The 23227-nt window shown below is 55.2% G+C and overlaps 2 protein-coding genes and 1 long non-coding RNA gene across 12 annotated transcripts in view; 1 reads left to right on the top strand and 2 right to left on the bottom strand.

Annotated features, from left to right (window-relative positions):
* SHARPIN (SHANK associated RH domain interactor) overlaps positions 1-23227 on the bottom strand; it is a 46875-nt gene that overhangs the window by 14927 nt on the left and 8721 nt on the right. For both annotated transcript variants that reach the window (XM_050939347.1, XM_050939348.1), the window contains exons 2-8: positions 14950-15124; positions 12734-12850; positions 11933-12074; positions 11276-11366; positions 10620-10899; positions 8450-8586; positions 6734-6907 (exon numbers count right to left, since the gene is read on the bottom strand). In XM_050939347.1, the coding sequence (XP_050795304.1) occupies positions 6734-6907; positions 8450-8586; positions 10620-10899; positions 11276-11366; positions 11933-12074; positions 12734-12850; positions 14950-15124 (1116 nt within the window). The remainder of the gene's footprint in view (positions 1-6733; positions 6908-8449; positions 8587-10619; positions 10900-11275; positions 11367-11932; positions 12075-12733; positions 12851-14949; positions 15125-23227) is intronic.
* On the bottom strand, positions 7347-8193 carry LOC127044498 (uncharacterized). Of its 3 annotated transcripts, XM_050939478.1 has the most exons (6): positions 8165-8193; positions 8022-8116; positions 7880-7926; positions 7785-7831; positions 7595-7736; positions 7347-7451 (listed from the first exon to the last, which is right to left on the bottom strand). In XM_050939478.1, the coding sequence occupies exons 2-6, from the start codon at positions 8065-8067 to the stop codon at positions 7347-7349; spliced, it is 387 nt and encodes a 128-aa protein (XP_050795435.1). In that variant the 5' UTR covers positions 8068-8116; positions 8165-8193. The 3 variants fall into 3 exon arrangements, 1 of the variants encoding a protein (XP_050795435.1); XR_007772500.1 differs by lacking the exons at positions 7595-7736; positions 7785-7831; positions 8165-8193 and having other exon boundaries at positions 7357-7451; positions 8070-8157; XR_007772499.1 differs by lacking the exons at positions 7347-7451; positions 7595-7736; positions 7785-7831; positions 8165-8193 and adding an exon at positions 7464-7546 and having other exon boundaries at positions 8070-8157.
* LOC127044505 (uncharacterized) lies at positions 7441-8466 on the top strand. 7 transcript variants are annotated; one of them, XR_007772503.1, is made up of 5 exons: positions 7441-7517; positions 7613-7945; positions 8041-8077; positions 8125-8325; positions 8421-8443. It is a non-coding gene; the product is annotated as an uncharacterized LOC127044505 (long non-coding RNA). The 7 variants fall into 7 exon arrangements; XR_007772507.1 differs by lacking the exon at positions 8041-8077 and having other exon boundaries at positions 7485-7565; positions 7661-7945; positions 8136-8182; positions 8278-8325; positions 8421-8445; XR_007772508.1 differs by lacking the exon at positions 8041-8077 and having other exon boundaries at positions 7485-7565; positions 7661-7897; positions 8088-8325.

Here is a 23227-nt window from a genome sequence, read left to right as displayed (position 1 = left end):
TTCTCAGACTCTTCATCACCAGTCAGTAGCAGGGCAGAACACCCGACAAGTCACACTATGAGGACAGGCTGCCAAGCTGAGGGTCATTAACCTGCTGCTGACCAACTTACAGGGGCTGATCTGCTTCCTCACCAGCAGCACAACACCATGTGCTCATCTTCTGTCATCACCACCCCAAATCAGCACATTTCCTTCCACCCCGTCCATCACATCCCCTCACCATGAGAGCTCATGCTGTAGTAGCAGGAGGCAGCCTGCTCTCATGGCACAAACATGCTATGGGCCAGTGGAGAACACGAGCTTGACCACTTGCTGGCCTCCTAAAAGGGCTGTTGGGGCCAGGATGGGGTTGGGGACCAGCTCCCAACTCCTATAAAATGCCCCAAATGGCCAGCGAAACCTCCGACGGACAAAGTCATCATCACTTGCCTTCGTGCAGCAGAGGGGTTTCTATTAAAGCAGGGGTGTGAAAGGTCTGTGGCTGGCACCTTGAAAAGAAACCAGACTGCTAAGGGTGGGTGAAGCTCTTCTATCTTGGGGGGCAGCCCCCTCGAGCAGGAGGAACTCCAATTGCAAATCAGGGATGCCACACTCCTCAAGGTAGACCACTGTCCTTCAATGACCACCTCAGTGGATGTTAGAGATGGATGCCACCAGCATTACTGTCCATAATCACTCACGGCACCATGGCGACATGTTGGCTCATGCACTGAGGGGAACTGTGGGTTTGCCTGGATAATTCCAGCTGTGCATTTGAGAAAAGGCAACTGAACTACAAGTGAATTAAACTGGTCAAGCACATGTTCTCCATAGGCCGTTAGTGACCCTCACTGCTAAAGATTTATGATTTATTTCCAGTCTGAATTGGTCTAGATTCAACCTCCTGCCATTGACTCGTGTTCGATCTTTCCTTGCTAGATCAAGGAGCCCATCACCAAGTGTTTGTTCCTGCAGGGGTGGAAGCTCCCTGCGAACAGGGAGCCAGACAGATAAGAAAGGGGAACAAGAGAACTACGGAGACTTGGTGGGGGGTGGGGTGGGCAGCCTGCTCTAGGCTGGGAGGAAGGGTCCTGGGGGTTCCGACCTGCTCCCAGGCCTGTTCTGGCCTCTCCAGATCCCACTTCCCATCCCACTACCAGATACCGCAGCAGTAAAATAACCTCTCTCCCCCTACTTTAGATTCCCTTTTATACACCCAAATTAAGTATCCATCAGCGAGTTCTGGGTTTTGCTGTTTTCTTCCCAGCACACATGCGGCTCAGCTTTTGCGCTGGCTGTAGGACTGTCGATTTATTAACAGCAGCAAAAAATCCTGTGGCACCTTATAGACTAACAGAGGTTTTGGAGCATGAGCTTTCGTGGGTGAATACCCACTTCGTCAGATTCATGTAGTGGAAATTTCCAGGGGCAGGTATATATATGCAGACAAGCTAGAGATAATGAGGTAGTTCAATCAGGGAGGATGAGGCCCTGTTTTAGCAGTTGAGGTGTGAAAACCAAGGGAAGAGAAACTGGCAAGCCATTCACAGTCTTTGTTTAATCCTGAGCTGATGGTGTCAAATTTGCAGATGAACTGAAGCTCATCAGTTTCTCTTTGAAGTCTGGTCCTGAAGTTTTTTTGCTGCAGAATGGCCACCTTAAAGTCTGCTATAGTGTGGCCAGGGAGGTTGAAGTGTTCTCCTACAGGTTTTTGTATATTGCCATTCCTAATATCTGATTTGTGTCCATTTATCCTTTTCCGTAGCAACTGTCCAGTTTGGCCGATATACATAGCAGAGGGGCATTGCTGGCATATATTACATTGGTGGACGTGCAGGTGAATGAACCGGTGATGGTGTGGCTGATCTGGTTAGGTCCTGTGATGGTGTCGCTGGTGTAGATATGTGGGCAGAGTTGGCATCGATCCAGACTAACACGGCTACCCCTCTGATACTTGATTTATTAACAAGCTTCCAAAATGGACTGGACATTTCTAGGGTTAACACGAACATCCAGAGTTAGAGCAGCAACTGCTAAGAGAGGAGCTTTGGGAGAGAGATAAAACCTGCTGCTTTCGAGGCTGAAGCCAATCTCTAATTAACAGAGACCAGGAGATGGGGCTGGGGGCAGATTATCCCACATCTCCTCTTGCCAGGTTCTTGCAACTTCCTCTGCAGAACCTAGTGTTGCCACTTGGAATCTGACATTCCTGCGTGTACCCCAGAATTTGACAGTACTGCAGTCAACCGTTTTGTATGTGCAGCACTGCCAGCTGAAAACCAAACATCACAAAGCTGGGAATAATCTTAGTCCTTTGTGAGATAAGGTCAGACAGCTGCGTACTTGCAGTTTGTTAATCAGAATGGGAGGGTGGGAGAGAAAGTTATGGGAGAGAGGGAGTGAAGACCCATGGTTTAAGGTGCCTCTAACATATTGTTGTTACGGATAGAAATATTAGAAATTTTTGAAGATGAGTAGTTTGTTGAAATTAGAATTGGTGACCCAGTGGCAGTTGTCATATACTGACCCACTAGGAGTCACTATAGGTTATGTGTTTTGTTAGAGACAGCTATAAAAGATTGGGTACAAATAAATATCTTGGAGCAGTCCAAGGAGCTTTTCTTCAGACAAAGAGCTGACATCTAAACTCTCCATCAGCTGGACGGAAAGAGGGCCCCTAGAAGCCTGGCTGGTGATCACCTGAAACCATCTCAAACGATGGGTAACTATATCTGGGGTGGCTGTTCTGTGCTGCGATGATTGGCCCCTTTTGAGTTAGCATAATCCAGTAAAAAACTGATTAAACTAAACCAAACCAGCCCCTCAAGGCACAAGAGCATCTCGCCAGGGCCAGCACCCCTTTGGAAACACCCCTTTAGTCCAATCCTGCATGTCTCTGTACAGACCGGGCCCAAGTCCCTGCCGGCTGCCCAATAACACACTGGGACAGACGCGCTTTTGAGAAAAAACTTTAATAGACCAAGATGCGAACTCTTCCAGTACCTCCAGCTGAGCAATCACTGTCCATCACACTCCATACAAGGAACTGGGGCACAGGAGGTTACAGGAGAGGAGGAGCTCATGCTCTGCTAGCCCAAAGCGTGGCCCAGCATCACATGGGCAGCCACAGAGACTACTGGTTCCCATCATGCTCCTCCATCATATTCCCAGCTGCCAGGGCACTGAAGCACTGCATGCTGGGAGCTGTAGTCTCTGCAGGCCAGACCTCCCCACCAAGTATTTGATGCCAGCGAGACTCAGCCAGATACCACATGGCGCCCCTGAGCACACTGGTGTCAGAGCCACGCTCTCCAGGCAGGGGACCAGCACGTGTTTCGCAGAGGCTTTGGCCACTTCTGTCCTACAGCCGGTGACGGGCTTTGCCCTGAGATTTCAAACACAAAGTGCAACACAGAACAAGTGACTCTGGCCCACCTGCCCTCACAGTATCAGTGCATGCAGGTAACGAGAGGGGCTCGCATCCTCTCTTGCCAGAGTAAAGTGCTATTGGGCCGGGGGCTCTTTGTTTCACAGGAGACATGCAGACAAGGTCTGGCTCGACATCACCACTGGGCCCATCACAAGAGGCTCGTGACTTTGGCCTGGGAGTCATCTACACTGACAGCTTTGCACTGCTGCTTCCGTACCTGCAGCAGAGAGACCACACCCTTCACCTTCCTCCGCAGTAAAACCAAGAAAGCGGACAAATGCCTGGAGGGCAGGCTGTGCCCCTCCAGACCTGGCTTATCTCTGGCCTATTCAGCAGGTGGCTCCCTTACCTTCCCCATGCTGCAAGCCAGGCCAGTGTCTGACTGCAAGTCCTGCCACTCCTGGGAGAGAAGTTCTGTCCAGTCCCCGTTCACATGACACTCTGCCACTCCGAGCCCATAACCAGAGTCAAATCACATGCAGAGTCGCCAAGTCTCCTCTAAGAGACAGCTCTATGTCAGGGCTCTTTCTGCGGGACAACTCCTGCTCCAGCATTTGTCAAACCCTCCTTCCTTAGGCAGGAAGTCACTCGAGCACTCACCCCCCTCCCCAAGCTAAGTATGCATGCGGCCCTGCACCAAACCCCAGCACCAGGAGCCTTACTAGCTTAAGCACAGACGAGGCCCTGCCCTTCCACTGCACGTGGGACTCCAGAACTCCGAAGGCAGGTGCAGGAGCTCCCGAGCTGAGGGGCTGGCTCTATCCTGCATGTTTTCCCTGGGGAGTCCCAGAGCCGCACACCAAATGGCTATACAGAGAATGTTTGTGCAGGTGACCCACGCATGGCTGGCAGCTCCCCACTTTAATACACGGGTCCCAGCATGCAGAGCTGCATCGTAGCCTGAGCAGCCTCCACCTGCAGCGGTCAAGACCTGGACTGGCCAGGGGCTGCATCTTCAGCTGGAAGGTGAAGGCTGCAGCTGACTCTATTCTGTGCTGCTTCAGCACAGCTCTTGGCTGGGCAGTTTGGCTCCTGTGGTTTTGTGCAAGGCACTGCAATTCCCAGGGCACAAGAGGCTTGGAGCTGGCCTGGCAGGGTCAGGCCCTACGCCCTGGGGAAATGGGCCCTTTTCTAGCCCCTGGCCAACAACCTCTGCGGCTCTCCTGCGCTGGCTGGCTGGAGGGTGATCCCCAGCAGCACCCATCCCCCTTGCTGTCTGTAAGCCTAACGGAACAAGCACCCTGAAGCCTGGAATGCGAGTGGCTCTCTGGGAGGTGCACACAGACGCTCCCCTTCCTTCTCCGGCTCTCCCAATTTGCCTGGCAGCACCAGTTACAACTGCAGTGTATTTAACAGGGAGGGAGGCAGGGACTTCCCAGAGAGAGATACCCGAGGGGGGACCCACCCTCCCCTCCTCTCCCCTCCCGGCTCCCCATGCTGACGGAGGTCACAACACAGCACAGCAGTGACTGATGGCAGCAGCCAGGGCCTCACTGCAGGGGCGTAAGGTCTGCCTACGCTGCTCTCGCCTAAAAGAACGAGGCAGAGACCACGGAGCCCTTGCCCCCCGGAGCCACATGCCATCATGCCGACAGGGAAAGCGGCCTCCTAAGGAAACCCTGGGGGCAGCTGCCCAAGGCGCGTGGCCTGTATGTGCACCAGAGAGACAGACCATTGGTGCAGGAGCTGTGCTTGGGGATGCGCAAACAGGCAGGGCTGGGCCTGCTGCAGAGGCAGTGCTGCGGGTGAAAGCCGCCAGTCCAGCCGGGTAGGGAGGTCTGTGCAGCCCGCCTAGGTGGGACCAGCCACGGAGGGTGGGGAAGAGCTCTGACTGCACCACAAAGGGCCCTCACCCCCCAAGCCACGGGAGGCAGCACTCTCCACTTCAAGCTGCAGCGCTGCCGTGGCCTGGCCCTGTGCTAGCACATACTCCCCTATCTCCGTCTCTCAGCTCTTCTCAGCTGTAGGACCCACAATGCGGAGAAGCACCATCGCCGAACCCGTGCAGGGAAGACACAGACAGACATGAAACTGCCTGAGAAAGCTGCCTCACTCCCACCAGGCCAAACCTAGCTCAGCCAGATCCTCAGCCCTCCAAGCCGCCAGGAAAGAGCCCCCTCTGCGCAATGAGAGCCATGCTCTCGCTTGGGATCCACCCCTCTTGGGGCAGGCCCAAGACCAGTTGGCAGTGGCTCTGTCCATGGCTTGGCAGCCCCACAGTCACCGGTAGCACAGGGTAACGCCGCGGCCTGCCCGCTGCTCTCTGTGTGGGAACACAGTTACCATACTGACTCTACAGTCTGACCAAGTATGGTGACCCGGCACAAACGGATGCCCCAGGCAGCGTAGGGGAGAGCTCAGGCCCGCACGAGAGGGGCTGGGGCGGGGCAGTCCAGGGCGGCCAGGCATGAGACGCGGCTAGCAGAATTCCGAGGAGAGGTGGATGAAGTCATCCAGGGAGCCTGGGCTCTGGGTGTAGTGTGTGGCCGAGCCATCTTCTCTCCTTCCCTTTTCCTAGTGAGATTCCAGCACGAGAGAAAAAAGAAAGCAGAGAAGAGTTTTGTCAGTCGCCGAGCCTGACTCGTCAGAGCCCTGCGGCACTCTGGGCCTTGGCTGAGGTAGCAGGTGGAGACACAGTTCCCAACAGGGGCAGCGCCCCTGGCTGAAGCCACAGCAGAGCCAAGGCCCAGCCTGTTGGAGCCTTGTCTACACTGGGGCATCTGCAGGCGCTGTCACTCCTATGGGAAATACAGCTCCAACAAACTAGCCCAGCCAAGGCCTTGCTGCCAAGCCAGCCCGACCGCAGCTCTTTGCACTCCTCACCACTCGTCGCATGTGACAAACACTTGCACGCCCACAGGGCGCCGGTGCATAGAGCTGAAAGAGAAGGGAAGGAGCTGCCGGTCCAGGAGTTCGTGTCATGCCAAGCTCAGGCTGCAGTGCCCCGCACCCACAGCCCCTGTGAACAGGGCCCTAACGAAGCCACTGCTGCTCTGCTATAGAGGCACAGGTGAGGGAAATGCCGACAGGGTCCCACTGTAGCATGGTCAGTGGCTGCCCTCACCTCTAACAGCCTGGCTGGAGGGGCCGAGGGCCACAGGCTCTGCCTTTTGCTATTAGAGAGGAAGGCAGCTCTCCGTGACACCACTTGGCGGGGCCCCTGCTGAGTAGTTGTCCTTGCCAGGGCATCCATGCACCCATGAAACTCCACCAAGTGGCGGCTGTTAGGCAGCTACTATAGATTCATCCTCCCTGGCGCCGTCCCCGACAGAGCGGTGAGGGGACCATGGCGGCCCCCCAGGGCAGAGCTGCCTGCAGAGTTACCTGCTGGTACTGCAAGATCCCCTTTTCCTCCTGCTGCATCCTCCAGAGCTCCGTCTCATCCGGTTGGTAGCTGCCCGGCACCATGTATTCCACCGGCCGGTCCGTGCTGCACATCTCGCAGCCTGGCCGCGTGGGCTTGTTGATGAAGGTACATTTTGCACATGACCAGCCTGTCTGCAGAGAACAAGACAAGCCCTTCACCCACACAGCACTGAGTGAGCAGGAGAGGCTGCCGCCTTCTCCATCAACTGCCTGGGAACCACATTCCCAGTGCCCGTGGGAGCACACGGGTTAACGGTCTCCCCTGCAGGCTCCCAGGGAAGGTGGACTGCCAAGCTGAAGGACATGCAACAGACAAAGAAGCAGAGAAAATCCACCTCTGAAAGAAGGGGGTCAGCCCCCCCACCCAGAGTTGTGTGCGCACTTTCTCCCAGGGGACCAGGCCTCTGACCGGGATGGCCCCAAGGCAGCTCCAGGCACAGACAATGTCTGCAAAAGGCGGATCTGTTACTCCACTGCACGAGCAGTGTCCTCATCCACTGCTCTTCACACCTGCTCTGTTCAGGCCTGAGTCCCTGGGCTCTTGAAGGGGAGGGTGGTGCAGCCAGACAGGCTACAGACTTGCCCACGTGAGAGCAGAGATGGGGCAGAGGGGGTGGGGTGGACGTGGTGCATACCGCAAAGGTGAGGGCGGGGTGGGGGTCAGACGGGTGCATATCTGCTCGGGGGAGGATGAGGTAGGGGTAGGGATCAGACGGGTGCATACCTGCACAGGTGAGGGCAGGTTGGGATAGGGATCAGACGAGTGCATACCTGCACGGGGGAGGATGAGGTGAGGAAAGGTGTCAGATGGGCACATACCTGCACAGGTGAGGGCAGGTTGGGATAGGGATCAGACGGGTGCATACTTGCACGGGGGAGGATGAGGTGGAGGAAGGTGTGAGATGGGCGCACACCTGCACAGGTGAGGGCAGGTTGGGATAGGGATCTGACAGGTGCATACCTGCATGGGGGAGGATGAGGTGGGGGAAGGTGTCAGATGGGCGCATACCTGCACAGGTGAGGGCAGGTTGGGATAGGGATCAGACGCGTGCATATCTGCACGGGGGAGGATGAGGTGGGGGTAGGGATCAGAGGGGCGCATACCTGCACAGGTGAGGGCAGGTTGGGATAGGGATCAGACGGGTGCATACCTGCATGGGGGAGGATGAGGTGGAGGAAGGTGTGAGATGGGCGCACACCTGCACAGGTGAGGGCAGGTTGGGATAGGGATCTGACAGGTGCATACCTGCATGGGGGAGGATGAGGTGGGGGAAGGTGTCAGATGGGCGCATACCTGCACAGGTGAGGGCAGGTTGGGATACGGATCAGACGGGTGCATATCTGCACAGGGGAGGATGAGGTGGGGGTAGGGATCAGAGGGGCGCATACCTGCACAGGTGAGGGCAGGTTGGGATAGGGATCTGACAGGTGCATACCTGCATGGGGGAGGATGAGGTGGGGGAAGGTGTCAGATGGGCGCATACCTGCACAGGTGAGGGCAGGTTGGGATACGGATCAGACGGGTGCATATCTGCATGGGGGAGGATGAGGTGGGGGAAGGTGTCAGATGGGCACATACCTGCACAGGTGAGGGCAGGTTGGGATACGGATCAGACGGGTGCATATCTGCACAGGGGAGGATGAGGTGGGGGTAGGGATCAGAGGGGCGCATACCTGCACAGGGGATGGTGGAGGAGCGGCAGCTGGGGGTGCTTTGGACTGGCTGGGTAAGGGGTTGGTGAGCTGCAGCATGCCCAGCTGGCGGCTGGTTTCTCCGATATTCATCTTCTCGCTGTTGTCAGCGACCCATGCTAGAGGGGCAGACACCAGCAAACAGACACGTTACAAAAACACCAGGTCTGAAATTCGCCTGGCTGAGTCAGTGCAGTTCGGCATAACACGGACGGTCACCAAGGCCTGGCTGTGCAGGGAGCTGTGCCACCACAGATCACTGCACGGGGCAAGAGGTCTCTCATTTGCACCACGACTGCACAGTGAGATGCTGGGAACAGCACAGTATGCAACGCCCTGCGCTCCGAATGCCCCCCACCCCCCCTGGGGGGCCAAGCACTCACCCCACGCAGGAGCAGCTCTCTCTGTGGGGGAGCTGAACAACTCCTCTTCCTCCCAGCACAAAGGGGCAGCCTCTCCCCAGCCCCCATCACTCACCTGGCAGAGGGACAGCTATTAGTGAGACGGGGAAGAGGGCTTCGGAACTAGTTGTACCACTCCATGGTAGGCTCTGCCTCAGCCTTTTACACTTGACTTGCCAGAGGTTTGGCTCCTTTCTATCTTCCTCACTAGGATTTGACTTCCCATTTACAAAGGATGCCTTTTTGTCTCTAACTGACTCCTTCATTCTGCTGTTAAGCCAGGGTAGCATTTTTTGGATCCACTTACAATTTTTTTTATGTGGGGTATAAATTTAGTGAGAGTCTCTATTACGGTGTTTTTAAATAGCCTTCATGCAGTTTGCAGACGTTTCACCCCTGCGACTTTTCCTTTTCATTTATATTTAACTAGCTTCCTCATTTTTGTGTAGTTCCCCTTTTTGAAATTAAATGCTACAGGGGTGTTTTCTTTTTTTCTTTTTTGGCATTTTTCCCCCTACAAGGATATTAAATTTAATTACATTATGGTTGCTATTACCAAGCAGTTCAGATATATTCACCTCTTGGACCAGATCCTGTGTTTCACTTAGGAATAAATCAAGAATTGCGTCTCCCGTTGTGGGTTCCAGGACTAGCTGCTCCAAAAAGCAGTCAGTTAATGTGTCTACAAATTTTATCTCTGCATCTCTTCTTAAAGCGACATGTTTCCAGTCAACATGGGGATAGTGGAAATCCCCCGTTATTATTGCATTTTCTGCCTCGGCAGCGTCTCTAATTTCCCTGACATTTCACAATCAGTGTCACCATCCTGGTCAGGTGGTCAATAGTATATTCCGACTGGTACATGCTTATTGGTCATGCATGGACTTCCTATCCATAGGGATTCTATGGTGCAGTTTGAGTCATTTAAGATTTGTACTTTATTTGGCTCTACGCTTTCGTTCACATATAATGCCACATCCCCACCAGTGTGACCGACTCTGTCATTCCTGGATATTTGTACCCTGGTATTACCATGTCCCATTGATTACTCTCATTACACCAAGTGTCCGCAATACCTATTCTATATCGACATCACCATTTAATGCCAGACACTCTAGTTCACCCATCTTAATAGTTACACTTCCAGCATCTGTATACAAGCACTTGTACTTTCTGCCAATATTCAGTTCCTTGCCTTCATGTGTTAGATTTAAATGGGACTTTTACATCTGACTGTTCCTCACTACCTCCTACCTGTGCTTTACCAACTTCCATCCTCTCCTCCTTACAAGGATATAGAAAATCTCCATTAATAGATCCTCCCCTAGGGGCCATCTCTGTCTGAACCACATGCTCCTCTGCACCCGTCGGCTTTCCCCCACTCCGTCTACCTTCTGAACTGTACACACCAGCAATCTGGTTCTGTTGTGAGTTAGGGGCAGCCTATCCTTCCTGCATGGGCTCCTTTCCCAAAAGGTTCCCCAGTTCCTAATAATCCTAAATCCTCCTCCCTACACCACTGTCTCATCCACACATTAAGACCCTGCAGCTGTCCCTGTCTCTCTGGCCCCACGCCTGGGACTGGAAGCATTTCAGCAGTAACAAATCCCTGGCCCAATCCTCAGCTAGGGTCCGTCCAGGTGGCTGGCTCCCCTGTCTTGGGGGACACTGAGCCTGGTCACTCCACCGGAGGATCTGGCCCCAACCCCGCCTAGGGTTCCCATCTGTGAGCAGTAGGAAGCACGTCAGACCTTTCTTTGGAGCCACGTTTGGCAAGGTGCTGTATTTGCGTTTCTCATCGGTGCCAGAGCTGTCTGGGAGCGAGGGGGCCAGGGGCAGCATGACCATTGCTTGGTCCTCCTCGCAGCGCTGCTCGGACAGGTTGGCCTTCTTGGCTGACAGCAGATACAGGAAGGCTGTGTCTCCATCCTTCCGAATGCCATACGAGCCTATCGTCCGATCATCCATGCACAGGCACTGGCCGATGATCCACCGCTGCACGCTGGGGTGGAACCCGTAATCCTGGAAAACCTGCAGGGTGGGAGAAGGCAACGGACATTCCACCACCATGGCATCCCCACACGGCACGCCTCCCAGAAGCTTTCAGCTCTACCTTGTGGCTTTGCGCCAAGCTGGGTTCAACCTAGTGTTCACCAGCGTTCCTCATACCCCAGTGAACCACCACCAGCCCTGCTATAGGAAAGGAGCAGCCTGGATCCCCAGCTCTCTCTCCAGACATGGAGCCAGCAGCCATGCAGCACAGCTAAGAATTTACAGCTGAAGCATTTCTGGATGGCCTTGCTAAAAGGCAGGCAATGGGCTCCGTGGGCCAGTGGGACTTGGCATCCCATGGCCCAGTTCCTCCAGGCAATCACAGGAGGGGAGGTGCCGTAGCACTGTGTAATACCTGCTGCCTCAGCGTCCCAATGGTCATGCGAGCATGGACTCTGATGGTGATGTTGGCGGAGCACATCGCATCTTCCACTCCAACCTTCATCCTGAGAGAAGAGGCCCGGTACCCGTCAGCGGGGTCTATGTTAGTGCTGCACTGGCTTCTAGACACACCCTGAAGGCCAGGGACAAGCAGGCTCCAGGGGGTAGAGAAATCCCAGCGCTGCCTTGCCCAGCACGTTACACCCAGACACCACCTCTGCCCCAACGCACAGTGCTCACACCCGTGCTCCAGCACAAGGGCTTTCCAGGAAAGATGCAAGTGACAGAGTAGCAAGGGGGAGGTGCCAAGGCGTGCTGACGGTGAGCTCCCCACATGCCCCAGCATGGGAGAAGCTAGTTCAAAGTAAAACCCTTTGCTCTGCAGAGCATTAGGAGAGGAGAGACGCTTACTGACTGTTTCTAGTCTGGTGGCACCTGAAGGCCCCTGTCAGGATTGGGTCCCCATTGTGCCAGACCACCCCTGCCCCAGAGGGCTCCAGGGCACCTTTGGAAGCGCTGGATGTTCAGGGCAGGAGTAAGGAGCAATTGCAGAGCGAGAGAGATTGGCCACTGGCATTTGGCTCCATGCAGGGAAGGCGCAGGCTGCCCACGGCGAGTGCGAAGGGCTCACCTGATCTCGTTGGCAGGGTAGCTGGATTCCTTCAGTAGAATGTGCAAGGAGGCCTGCTGCCGAGCCAGCGCCATGGCACACTGCGAGGCCGCCTGTTCATCCCCGAGCTCAATGGCTCTAGCGAGGCGGAGCGCTAACTCCTCTAGGAAAGGCAAGAGACACCGAGCTAGGGGGAGTTTGTGTCAATGTGTCCCCATGGGGCACCATCAGTGGCCCTGCCTCGTGGTGGGCACTGGAGTGCTCCTTCTGGCCTTGTGTGCAGGCCAGCGGCTAGTCCAGGAGCAGCACTCAGGCTCCACAGGGAGACTGGGGAAGTGCTCCTCCCCCGGGGTCAGCCCCTGACTCTGGTCACCCAGGGCCGGGCGTGCAGCCCCCAGGAGGAGCAGCAGCCCCCGCCTGCACGGCACTACCCCTCTGCATGCCTCAGCCGGCGTGGCCTGTGGCACTTGCCCTTGCTAGAGGGCACACGCAGGGCAGAGGGAGAGAAAAGGGGATTTTGCAGGAGCAAAGAAGGGCACTGGCTGAAACAACCAAGAGTTTAGTCATTTCTGTCAAGCTGAACTCAGCTGACCTGAGCGTCCAAACCGAACTCCCACACAGGCTGAGCACCCAGGCACTGATCTCTGGCCATTGTGTCCCAGGCCTACAGAGCCGGCGGCTTTCAGAGAGGAGTCTGGCAGCCTGAGCATGGCAAGCAGGCGGAGCTGGACTCCTGGCCCTGGGCTTTCACACCCGCAGCTACCGTGCGGTGACAATTCCTGTCCTACACGAAGGGCCAAGGAACCCTCCACTCTTTACTACCTTTATTTGAGAGCTCCAAGGAGTGAGACGCGTCTGATGGCAGCACAGGCAGTGCATTCCCGCTGCCAGAGGGCAGGGGAGCGAGCTGTGACACCAGCACACTGGGACTCTCGGCAGCTGAAAGAGAACCAGGAGACGCTGTAGCCATAAAAGACAGGGCAGCCAAACCCGCGCCACCCCTGGGAAGCTCTGGTGTTAGTTCTGCAAGGAAAAGTCAGGTCAGTATGGAGCCTTCCTGGAGAGGCTGCGACTGGCAGGGATGCAATCGCAATCTACCCCACCCAGGTGTCCGGCGACTGAAGGACTAAAGTCAGCTCACGCGCGCACAGTCTGAAATGCTTCGCCCGCCACGGTCACACTTACCCTGACAATCGCAGCACCCGAGGGCACAGGAACACGCTGTTTCCCTGGGTCTTCAGGGCACCCCTTTGGGCAGTGACAGCGTTTCTGCTCCTCCCGTCCTGCGGGCGAGCACCTTCCCCCTTGCCTGGGGGAATCTGTGCAGTTACTCCCAGGCCCTTCCTATCTCTCCAGACCTCCTCCCACCAGTTCACTCCCTCACGGTGAGGCTTATCTTCCCTCCTACAAAGGGCAAGGCCAGGGTGGGAGGAAGAGACCTTGGGCAGCTGCTGGTACAAGTAGTCTCGCAATCTCATGCCAAGGCCCTGGCAGAGCGCTGCAGGCCAGGATGGCTGTGCACTGGCAGAGTGCTGCAGGGAACCAGCCAGCGCTATACCAGCCCCAGCAGTCTCTGGCTTGAATCAGCATTAAATACACTGACCAATCTGTACTAAACTATACAGACAAGGCAGTGAGTTCTCTCCATGGCTAACTGTGGCCCGAGAGAAGAGACATGGCACCCGCACCCTGCTGGCACTCAGGGGTCAAGCGGAGCTTGCTCGTGGCGGCTCAGTTAGCCAGTACTCCTGAGGGTTGCCACCAGGGGCTCCAGAATCTCAGCTAGCCTTACAAAAACACGGATATCTACGTCTCTAGCCCTTACAGTTGTGAGGAAAAACTTTGAAAGGTGAATCAGGAGCACCCACCTCAGCAACACATGCCGAGCCTACAGCCAACCTGAAACCACCGCCCAAGGATTAGGGACTGCACCACTCATCATAGCTGAGTGTTAATTCTTAACCCTAATAACAGCAGTGTAAACGTTAACTCTCTCTTGCTGATCACAGCACAGACAGGAGGAACAGCCACACAAAGAACTATATAATCTGCGATGGTGAGTCCTTCTAGTGTCAGAGTGGGTGTTGCTTGGGAGAGCATCAGTTCTGCTGCCTGCCTCTCCACATCTGAGTCGTGCTGATGCCCAGCCTGTAAGCACCTGCCAGACTAGAACCTGGGACCATGGAGGTTCTGGGCCTCGCCATGGGACCTCAGGCCAGGTTCCAGCGGGGGGACCCTGTGAAGCTAGGCACTGCAGGAAGTACTGTAGCCTCCTGATTGCCAATGCCGTTACACAAACCAGGAAGCCAGTCAGGGGGCTGTCTGAGCACACGCAGATTGTGTGCTTGCTTCCACTCCAGCCCATGCCTTGCTGTGGACCCTGAACTCCAGCTCCTGACCCTGGTTCATCCCCAATTCTGCTACTTGCCTCCTGTCTGTAACCTGGTGCCTGACCCTGACTCCTTGGTATCCTGATCCGGCTCAACCCCAACTCCGGTCCCCAGCTTGATAACTGACCAGTGCACAGCAGCTGCCCACAGCCCAGCTCTGACACAGACACTGCTTGCCTGCCCGCCTGCATCCCACCCACAACCAGTGCACAGCCCAGCCAGAGACTGGCCCCTGCTTTCCTGGAGCCCCCAGCCAGTGCTATTCGCCGGATTGCCACCACTGACAGAGCAAATCCAGGCTGCTGCTTACACCAGAGACACACCATGCACCTCAGACGACACGCGCCCCGCTGTCCAGACCCAGTGGATGTGAGAGGTGGAGGCTGTGGTGCTACCCAGCTGAGCCACTTTAACAGCAGCACCGAGCCTACCCGCTGTCAATATCCCCATATGAGAGGGACCTGCAATCTGCTCCTTGTTACATACAGCGGCTACGGCCTTGGGGCTCTGGACGAGGTGCCAGTGCTGCCCTGGGCCAGGAGAAACCTGGCATTGCCCCTGCATTATACCCCCTGTGTCTCACTCTGTAACACGCGAATGCTACCGGGACACAGCCCACCCCTGAGAACCCGGCCTGCCATTGCTGACCTTTCTGCACCTCCCGCAGGGAGCTGCTGACAACCGTCCACCACTTCTGTGCCTCCCGCTCATCTTCAAAGTGAAACACCATGGGGTCGTCTGAGCTGCTAAGGACCATCAGCTCGTGGCATGAGGCATTCTTCACTGTGTACGAGATGTCTTTGAGGTTATACTCTGCAATGCTCTGGGGACAGACCAAGAAGAGGGTCATGAGGCCACCGTAAGGCGTGAGCAAGGCAACATGCCTTCCCCCTCCCCCCACACACACTGCTCTCTGGCTGCTGTCTTTGGCCAGGGCTCCAGTAACCTGAGACATTCCAGAGACCCTCTTACCAGATGTTAAGGGCCGATGCTGCGCAAGGTGCTTAAGAAAACTGCTGCAAGTGAAGTTAAGCAAGTGCCTAAGTCTGCAGGATCGGAGCCAACAGCAGCCCCATCTCAAGGAGCTTCCATGCTGAGTCTACAAGAGGGCACGACAGGAACAGGGCCAGCCCTTGAACGTACCGCGTGACGACCTGTGCGTGTCTGGCAAGCAGACGTGAGGACGTGACACCAAAATTCTGGGCAGTGCACAGCTCACACGTTACCAAAACAGAAGTACCCTGCAATCCTCCACCTGTCCTGCACCATTTCAGCCCAAGGTCTCTCACAGGAGCGTGTTTCAGCAAGACGCAGCTGGCTCCATCACCACAGAGAGAGGACATGGCCACTGCCACTTCTATTTGTCACCCTCTGGGAGCACAAAACCACAACAGACATCTAAAAAGAGTGAGACCTAGAAATGCCCTGTGCAGTGGCTCTCGGAGGGGACCACTCTCCAAACCCCAAGGCCCCTCTGTAACAGGGTGGCCTGCGCCCCTTTAAGGGCCACAAGGCCTGGGGCTAGCCAGCCCTGTTCAGTTAGCCCCACCTGTGCCATAATTAGTTGCCTCCCAGGATTAACTGGGGTCAGGTGAAACACAGTCTGAAACACCTGGGCCTCATAAGAGGGCCCAGAGAACTCAGTTTGGAGGAGGAAGCCTGGGGGCAAGTTGAGTGGCTGTGGAAGGCCCTGAGGGAAGGATGGGAAGAAGGGGAGGACTCCAGGAAGCAGCCTGCGAGCCAGCACTCTACCCCAGAGCAGAGAGACTTCAGGGTAGTCCAGAAGGCACTAGGAGCGGAGTCTGGAAGTGGGTGGAAAACACCCAGGCAGGACAGAAGAACCTTTGCTTTGCTTGTCTGGACTTGTGTTCCCTTGGAAGGGAGCTGGAACTCTCAGTGACTGAGCCACGTGACTCTCCCAGACAGACAGAGGACCCTGGTGAGGAGAAACTGAGGAGGGCGGTGCAGTGTCATGCTCTGCCAGCAGGGGTTGCTACAATAAATGCCAAAACAGACTGCAGAGTGCCACAGGGATCTCGTCACACTGGGTGACAACAGAGCAGATGAAATTCTATGTTGATAAAGGCAAAGTAATGCACATTAGAAAACACAATCCCAACTCTATGTACAAAATGATGGGATCTAATTTAGCTGTTACTGCTCAGGAAAAAGATCTTGGAGTCACTGTGGATAGTTCTCTGAAAACATCCATTCAACGTGCAGCGGCAGTCAAAATAAGCGAACAGAAAGTTAGGAACCATTAGGAAAGGGATAGAGAAGATGACAGAAAATACCATAACGTTGCTATATAAATCCATGGTATGCCCACACCTGGGATACAGCATGCAGGTCTGGTTGCCCCATCTCAAAAAAGATTAGAATTTGAAAAAGGGCAGAGAAGGGCAACAAAAATTATTAGGGTTGTGGAACGGCTTCCATATGAGGAGAGATTAAAAAGACTGGGACGGTTCAGCTGGAAAACAGATGACTAAGGAGGGAGGTGGCAGAGGTCTATAAAATCATGACTGGTGTGGAGAAAAACTCTTATTTATCCCTTCACCTACCAAAAGAGCCAGGAGCCCCCGGTGAAATTAACAGGCAGCAGGCTTAAAATAAACAAAGCAAGTACTTCTTCACACAACTCAGTCATCATGTGGAATTGCTTGGCTGGGGATGGTGTGAAGGCCAAAACTACAACCGTATTCAAAAAAGACCTGGATAAGTTCCTGGGAGATACGTCCATCAATGGCTATTAGCCCCATGTTCTAGGTGTCTCTAAATCTCTGACTGCCAGAAGCTGGAACTGGATGATAGGATGGATCACTCAAATTGCTCTGGTCGCTGTCGGAAGACAGGATACTGGGCTAGCTGGACCATTGGTCTGACCCAGTACGGCCATTCTTTGGTTCTAGCCACACCTATGACACCATCTCCTGTTTGTCTGACTGTCCACGTCCGGTCATCCTCTCTTCTAACATGAGCCTGAACTCCAGGGGGCAGGGACCTCACTTCTGTGGCCTGTGATGGCCCATGCACAGCCACGGCCCAATATAAATAATTTGTCACTAATGCCCCCTCCCGTCTAGCCTTACTTCAGGTTAAAGCTATCCTTGGTAAAAGTAAAGCAGCTCTGGAGAGCTGGCTGTCCCTGCTGCCTCTCTCAGAATGGGGAGAGGAGCTCCGCAGGGCCACACTGCTTTCCAGATCTACCAGCAGGCCATGCATTGCCTCTCACAGCACAGCCGGGGACCAGACAGCAGGCGGGCAGTGAAGGCACTTTAGGGTTTAATGCTGCATGTAAAAATGGAGGCAGCGCAAGAGCTTCAAGGGACATTGTCTGGCTTTTCTTGTTTTAAGTTTCACTTCCTGTACTAAACACCCCCCTCCCCCCCAAAAAAGGGTGACTAGAGTTGAACATTGGCATGTATTCCTCCCCCCCAGCAATCCACAAAGCGGGTTTTCCTGTTCTCTTCTCAGCTGGGCCCGTGAAATTAGAGCCAGGCCATTTCACTTTCTGGCTCTTGCTAGCCCAATGCTGGAGCCTCAGCCACCATGGATGCCGGGGAGGGGGATTAAAATGAGGAGTGACCCAGGTATTTGCCACTGTACTTGGATGCGTAACTGGAAGCTGTATCGTGCCTGAGCCAATGAGAAGCCAGACTGCAATCGGTGTCAGCCACACGCACAGCACTGGGCAGCAGGATCCGTACAGTGAAGCCATGACACAGAAGAACGCATCCGTAATCCCCTCCTGCTTTGCTGCGAACTGGCTGTTGTCCAAAGGCCTTATGAGAGGTGCCGGACAGGGCCATCTGTCATGCTGGACCCCTGGCCAGGAGGAAAGGAGGCGAAACCCCATTTTCTAAACGTAATGTGAGAAGTATTAGCCTCTTTTATAAAGTGATTGATTGTTTCTAAAATCAATCACAGGGTCGCTGCACTCCAGAGAGGGGTGGGCCCTGTCTTGTGCTACCACCTGGTGGGCAGGAAGGAGACCTCCTCTGAGAGTGTGAGAAGTCACACCCCATGCAGTATGACTAAGGGAACTGTCAGGATGAACAGGTGCCCAAGCAGAGTGACCACATGGCTGTCCTTCCTCATCCAGCCTCCTGGCTGCTTGTTACACCTGCTCCTGGAGCCGCCTCGAAGAGGAGACTAAGTGCTGGGGGGCAGAAAGCTCGTCTGTCCATTTCCATGATAGGACCCAGCACACCTCTGAGTGCTGGGTAGGGCAGTGAGTCCTGAGATCATTTCTAGCTGCATCTTAAGCAAAGTCTGTTGTCAGTGACAAAGTGATGTCTGTAAAACCTGGCGAAGGCCCAAGACAGGGATCCTCCCGAGAGGCAACGGGCAGGTCTCCAACCTAGCAGGTGCTCTGAGCAGGACAGAGGTCAGATATGGGAGAGGAAAAGGCCTGTGGTTGGAGGGGCAGGGAAGAAGGGCGTGGCTTGAAGAGGAGAGCAGCTCTGCTGAGCTGGCCAGGCTGCAGGTAAGATCTGGGAGCGGTGGGTGGCAGCTCCTCTTAACTGTATTTGGACTGTTACTTGGAGAGGTCGGCTCTCAAAGCTGGGATCAGGCACAGATGGGGCTTGGAGCACTCACTGGCCCTTCCCTCACATTGCCCCACTACCTGTCTGGTAATTAGGTTCTTTAGCACTTTCCTTTAGGATAAAACACACATTTTGGCTCCAAAGATCCAGACTCCGTTTCCTGGAGTCGAGGAGTTTGGACTTATGACCTACTCTGCTCAATCGACTTTCCTAGGGGCTGCTTCCTGGGCGCACTTCTGCCCTATTAGCATACGCAAGCCCCCTGCCTCTCTTCCTCCACAAGTCCAGTTTTCTCACAATGCACTCCCGCTCCAATGGCCAGCCCCCAGTCTGTGCACTGCTTCCCTAGCCGTGACAGACGTTTGACTCTTCACCACCCACCTGGCATCTCTTCTGATCACGGGATCCCATGGCAAGTCCTTTAGCATCATTATCCATTTGATTACCCTAGAGCCTGGAGCTCTAGTGGTGGCCCAGAACTCCACCGTGCTGGGCACTGTGCAGACACGCTCTGCCCCAGAGAGTTTACAGCCTAAGTCTAAGGCTAGACAACAGATGGATCTGAACAGCAGACTACAGGGAAACAGTGAGACACTATTAATATACGGAGATATATCTGTAGTAAGTGAAGGCCCTGATAAAGGCCCAGTATGAGGCCTGAACTAAAATAATGGCCAAGACTTTGCTAACATAAAGCAAAGTGAAGCTGTGAGCCAGAAGCAGGCCCTGCTCACAGAAGCTGGCAAGGAAAGGGCTGATGCTGCAAGAAGATACGTACCTAAAAGGTACTGAACACTAGAGATCAGAACATTCACATACTTGCACATTCCACACAGATAACAAGGAACAGACTGACCCATCCCAATGACAGGGTCAAAAGGGTAATATGATGGCTAGAGTTGTTTTGATCGAACCAACATGTACAAGGTGAGAGGCGGCACCTTACTACGTAGAGGGGTTGTACCTTGCTACGTAGAAGGGTTGTACCTCAATACGTCAGGAGTGATGTGTAACTTGTTTGTACCTGTGTATAAGAATGCATCCTTGGGGCGATGTCTTTGTCCGGCCGAGGGGGCAGTGGAAAGTCCCGCCACTAACTGAGCCGAGTCCATTGACCGTGGGTACATATTCGTAGTATGCCCTGAGTTAGGCTAAGAAACCTACAGGGAACTATTATTGTATCCAAAACGGCAATAAACCTGGCCGACGTGCCTTCGTACCTTACTAGACTCTGTGGTCATTGGGGGTTCTCTTTGGGTCTACTGTGTCAGCTATCTGCAGAGCTGGGGCAGCACACAGAGGGAACACACGCACGCAGCCGAGTGATACCAACAAGGAGAGAGCAGAGCACCACACGGGTAACATCTAACAACAATATCTACCTCACAGAACTGGAAGGGACCCTGAAAGGTCATCGAATCCAGTCCCCTGCCTTCACTAGCAGGACCAGATCCCTAAGTGGCCCCCTCAAGGATTGAACTCACAGCCCTGGGTTTAGCAGGCCAATGCTCAAACCACTAAGCAACCCATTCCTCCCCTGGAAGGGGGTAATGAGAGCCTGGGGACTCCATCAGCTCCACCCTGTTACCCCTGGCAGGATCTGTCTACACAGCAAAGAGAAACCTACACCTGATGGCCAGCTCAGGCTGTGGGGCTCTTTCATTGCTGTGCACACCTCTGGGCTCTAGGACCCTGTGGGATGGGAGGGTCCCAGAGCTCGGGTTGCAGCCCAAGGCCAGAGCGCACAGAGCAGTGAAACAGCCCCGCAGCCCAGCCCGTGAGCAAGTGGGCTGGCAGGGTCGCTGGTCCCGCGGCTCCGGTGGACCTCCCGCTGGCGTGCCTGCGGAGGGTCCGCTGGTCCCGCGGCTTTGGTGGACCTCCCCCAGGCGCCCCCCGCGGCATGCCACCCCAAGCACACACTTGGCGTGCTGGGGCCTGGAGCCGCCCCTGCTGTGCAGACAGACACAGAGAAGTGTCAAGCCTGGAGGGGTTGGTTTAAAAGGGGAAGTAATGGACCTCTTATGGCAGCTCATGAGGGAAGGCCCAGCTAGGGCCAGCGGAAACCTAGAGTGTGTCTGGAGGCCTGGGGTCAGGGGCCACACTGAGAATGCCAGAGCCTCTGCGGCTCAGGTAGCCTGGTGCAGGGCCTTTACATTTGTATTGCTCCTTGTAACTAATCTCCTTTCTTTTGGGATCTGCAGAGGAGTGAGCCCGAGGAGCTGCTGTGCGAAAGGCCTAGCGACAGGGAGAGGGAGGAAGCAGGGGGTCTGAGCAGATAGCCTGTAGCTGCTTAGCGAGCCCCCATACTGGAGCCCAGAGTGGAAGATGGACCTGAGTTCCCCTCCCAGCCCTGTGAGGACAGCGGCACGGAAAGCCCTGGAGAGAGGCTGAAAGGCAGGAAAGCCTGAATGCAGGCTGAAGACCTGATGTGTGGGTGTCCTGTTGGGCTGGACTCGGTTTGCCCCAGCCCGGGTGGGGCTATTGGTAGAGCCCTGGTTTTTTGCAAATGTGAAACAACATGGAAAAAAATGGAAAAACCCATCCTGCAGCAGGGGCTCTTGTCCTGCAGGGCTGGGCCCAGCTCCCTGCTCCTGAAATTGCAACCTAGCATGTGGGGGTGCAGCACAACTCGCTCCTGGCCACCCTCCACCCCCTGACATCATGACTGAGGAGCAGCCAGGCCAAACTCAAGTGCTATGCACCAGGTTGCAATGCCCAGAGCAGGGAGCCAGACCCATAGGACAGGAGCTGCTGTTGTGGGAAGAGTGCAGGGAAGGCTCATGTGCAACTCCCTCACCCCCCTCCACCATCACCACCAGGGCCTCCCCACACCCCAGGGGAGGACCTGACCCCCAGGGTAGGGGAATGCATAAAACTAAACAAGACGACATTTCCAAAAACGTATAACAAATGAAAAGAATTTCCCAGGGGTCAAGCCTCTTGCGGAGGGCCAGCCATGAGAACCAATGGGACAACACAGGGCTGCAGCCCCTGTGAGCAGGGGACTGCAGAGGAGAAGACCCTGCTGTTCCATGCCCAGCCGAGTCAGGGCGAGCTACCCCTCTACACCGTGCCAGGTCTGAGCGTTACCCGCTGGTCCCACAGCCTGGCTGTGCTTGAAGCAGAAGTGGGGCTTTCATAAAGTGCCCTCACATGTCTTTACACTCACTGCCAATCCCATCAGCTGAGGAGAAAGTCATTTGTCATCTGCTAGCAGTAGTGGGGCCAGGTTCACTGCAGTGTCATCAGCCTGTGTTGCACAAGGCAGGAAAACCTGTTTCTTTAAAAGGCAGATGACCCAAGGGTCATAGTGGGGTGGGTGCTTGGCTACTCTGACTCAGCCTGGCGCACTTGGGCTTAGAAAGGGGGGCAGTGTTAAGCCTCAGATGCTACAAAGGAGGGTTTTTAGTGCACTGCCCTGCTCTTCCTGTAAATAACCGTCCAGTAGCAGCCTTACAGCCCAAGGGAAAATACCCCCCCAGTCAGGGTTTTGCTGACACAAACCCACCTGCCCTGGAGGTCAGCTGTGCAAGAGACAGGGTAGGGAAGGGGAGTCACCTAAAATGGCTCTTTGGTGAAATCCAACCCCAGACAGAAGCGAACTTGTCCAGAGTCCCCAGGTAAGCGATCAGAGGGGGAGACTGAGCCAGCAGAAGTACAAAATGAAGCCTGTCTCCTTTCCATTCACCCCCGCTGGAAATTCTGCAACATCCTCTGCTAGGGGATGTCCTTAGCCCTCTACATTCAGCACAGGCACGAGTCGCACATGCAGCAGAGAGCAGGCGCCTGTCTCGGGGAAGGGAAGGGGCTGCGGCAACACAGCTGAGCTACCCACGCAGCACAGGAGCAGCAAGCAGGGAAGGTGACATGACCTCAGCTTGCCCTAGAGAACATTTCCAATGAAAGCTGAGAGGCCCTGGCCTTTACCAGATCACATTTCCTGTAGCAGCCTCCACACACGCAGCAGCCTGTGTCGAGAGCACCCCGCACTACCATTTAGGCAGCCTAGGCAATCGCCTAGGGCGCCAGAATAATTGGTGGGCGGCATTTTGCCGGAGGGGGCAGCAGGCAGCTCCGGTGGAGCTGCCGCAGTGGTGCCTGCGGAGGGTCCGCTGGTCCGTGGCTTCGGTGGAGCTGCCGCAGTCGTGCCTGTGGACGGTCGGCTGCTCGCGCAGCTCCAGTGGACCTCCTGCAGGCACGACTGCGGCAGCTCCACCGGAGCCACTGAGCACCGGACCCTCCGCAGGCACCACTGCGGCAGCTCCACCGGAGCCACAGGACCAGCGCACGGGGTGGCGAAATTGCTGGCCGCCTAGGGCACTCAAACCCCTAGCGCCGGTCCTGCTCACACACCAATGAGAAATGGAGAGCTGAGA

Source organism: Gopherus flavomarginatus, chromosome 2, assembly GCF_025201925.1.
Source record: "Gopherus flavomarginatus isolate rGopFla2 chromosome 2, rGopFla2.mat.asm, whole genome shotgun sequence".
Classification (NCBI taxonomy): Eukaryota; Metazoa; Chordata; order Testudines; family Testudinidae; genus Gopherus; species Gopherus flavomarginatus.
The sequence above is the reverse complement of the archived record's forward strand: the minus strand, read 5'-3'. Positions and strand labels throughout refer to the sequence as shown.

Bases quoted from the DNA above. Each gene is read 5' to 3' on its own strand.
- LOC127044498 (XM_050939478.1), bottom strand. From the start codon at position 8,067: ATGCGCCCATCTGACACCTTCCCCCACCTCATCCTCCCCCATGCAG. The intron at 7,927-8,021 runs GTATGCACCTGT...TCCCCCATGCAG, and splicing joins CCTCATCCTCCCCCATGCAG to GTATGCACCCGTCTGATCCC. The intron at 7,832-7,879 runs GTATGCGCCCCT...TCCCCCGTGCAG, and splicing joins ACCTGCCCTCACCTGTGCAG to ATATGCACGCGTCTGATCCC.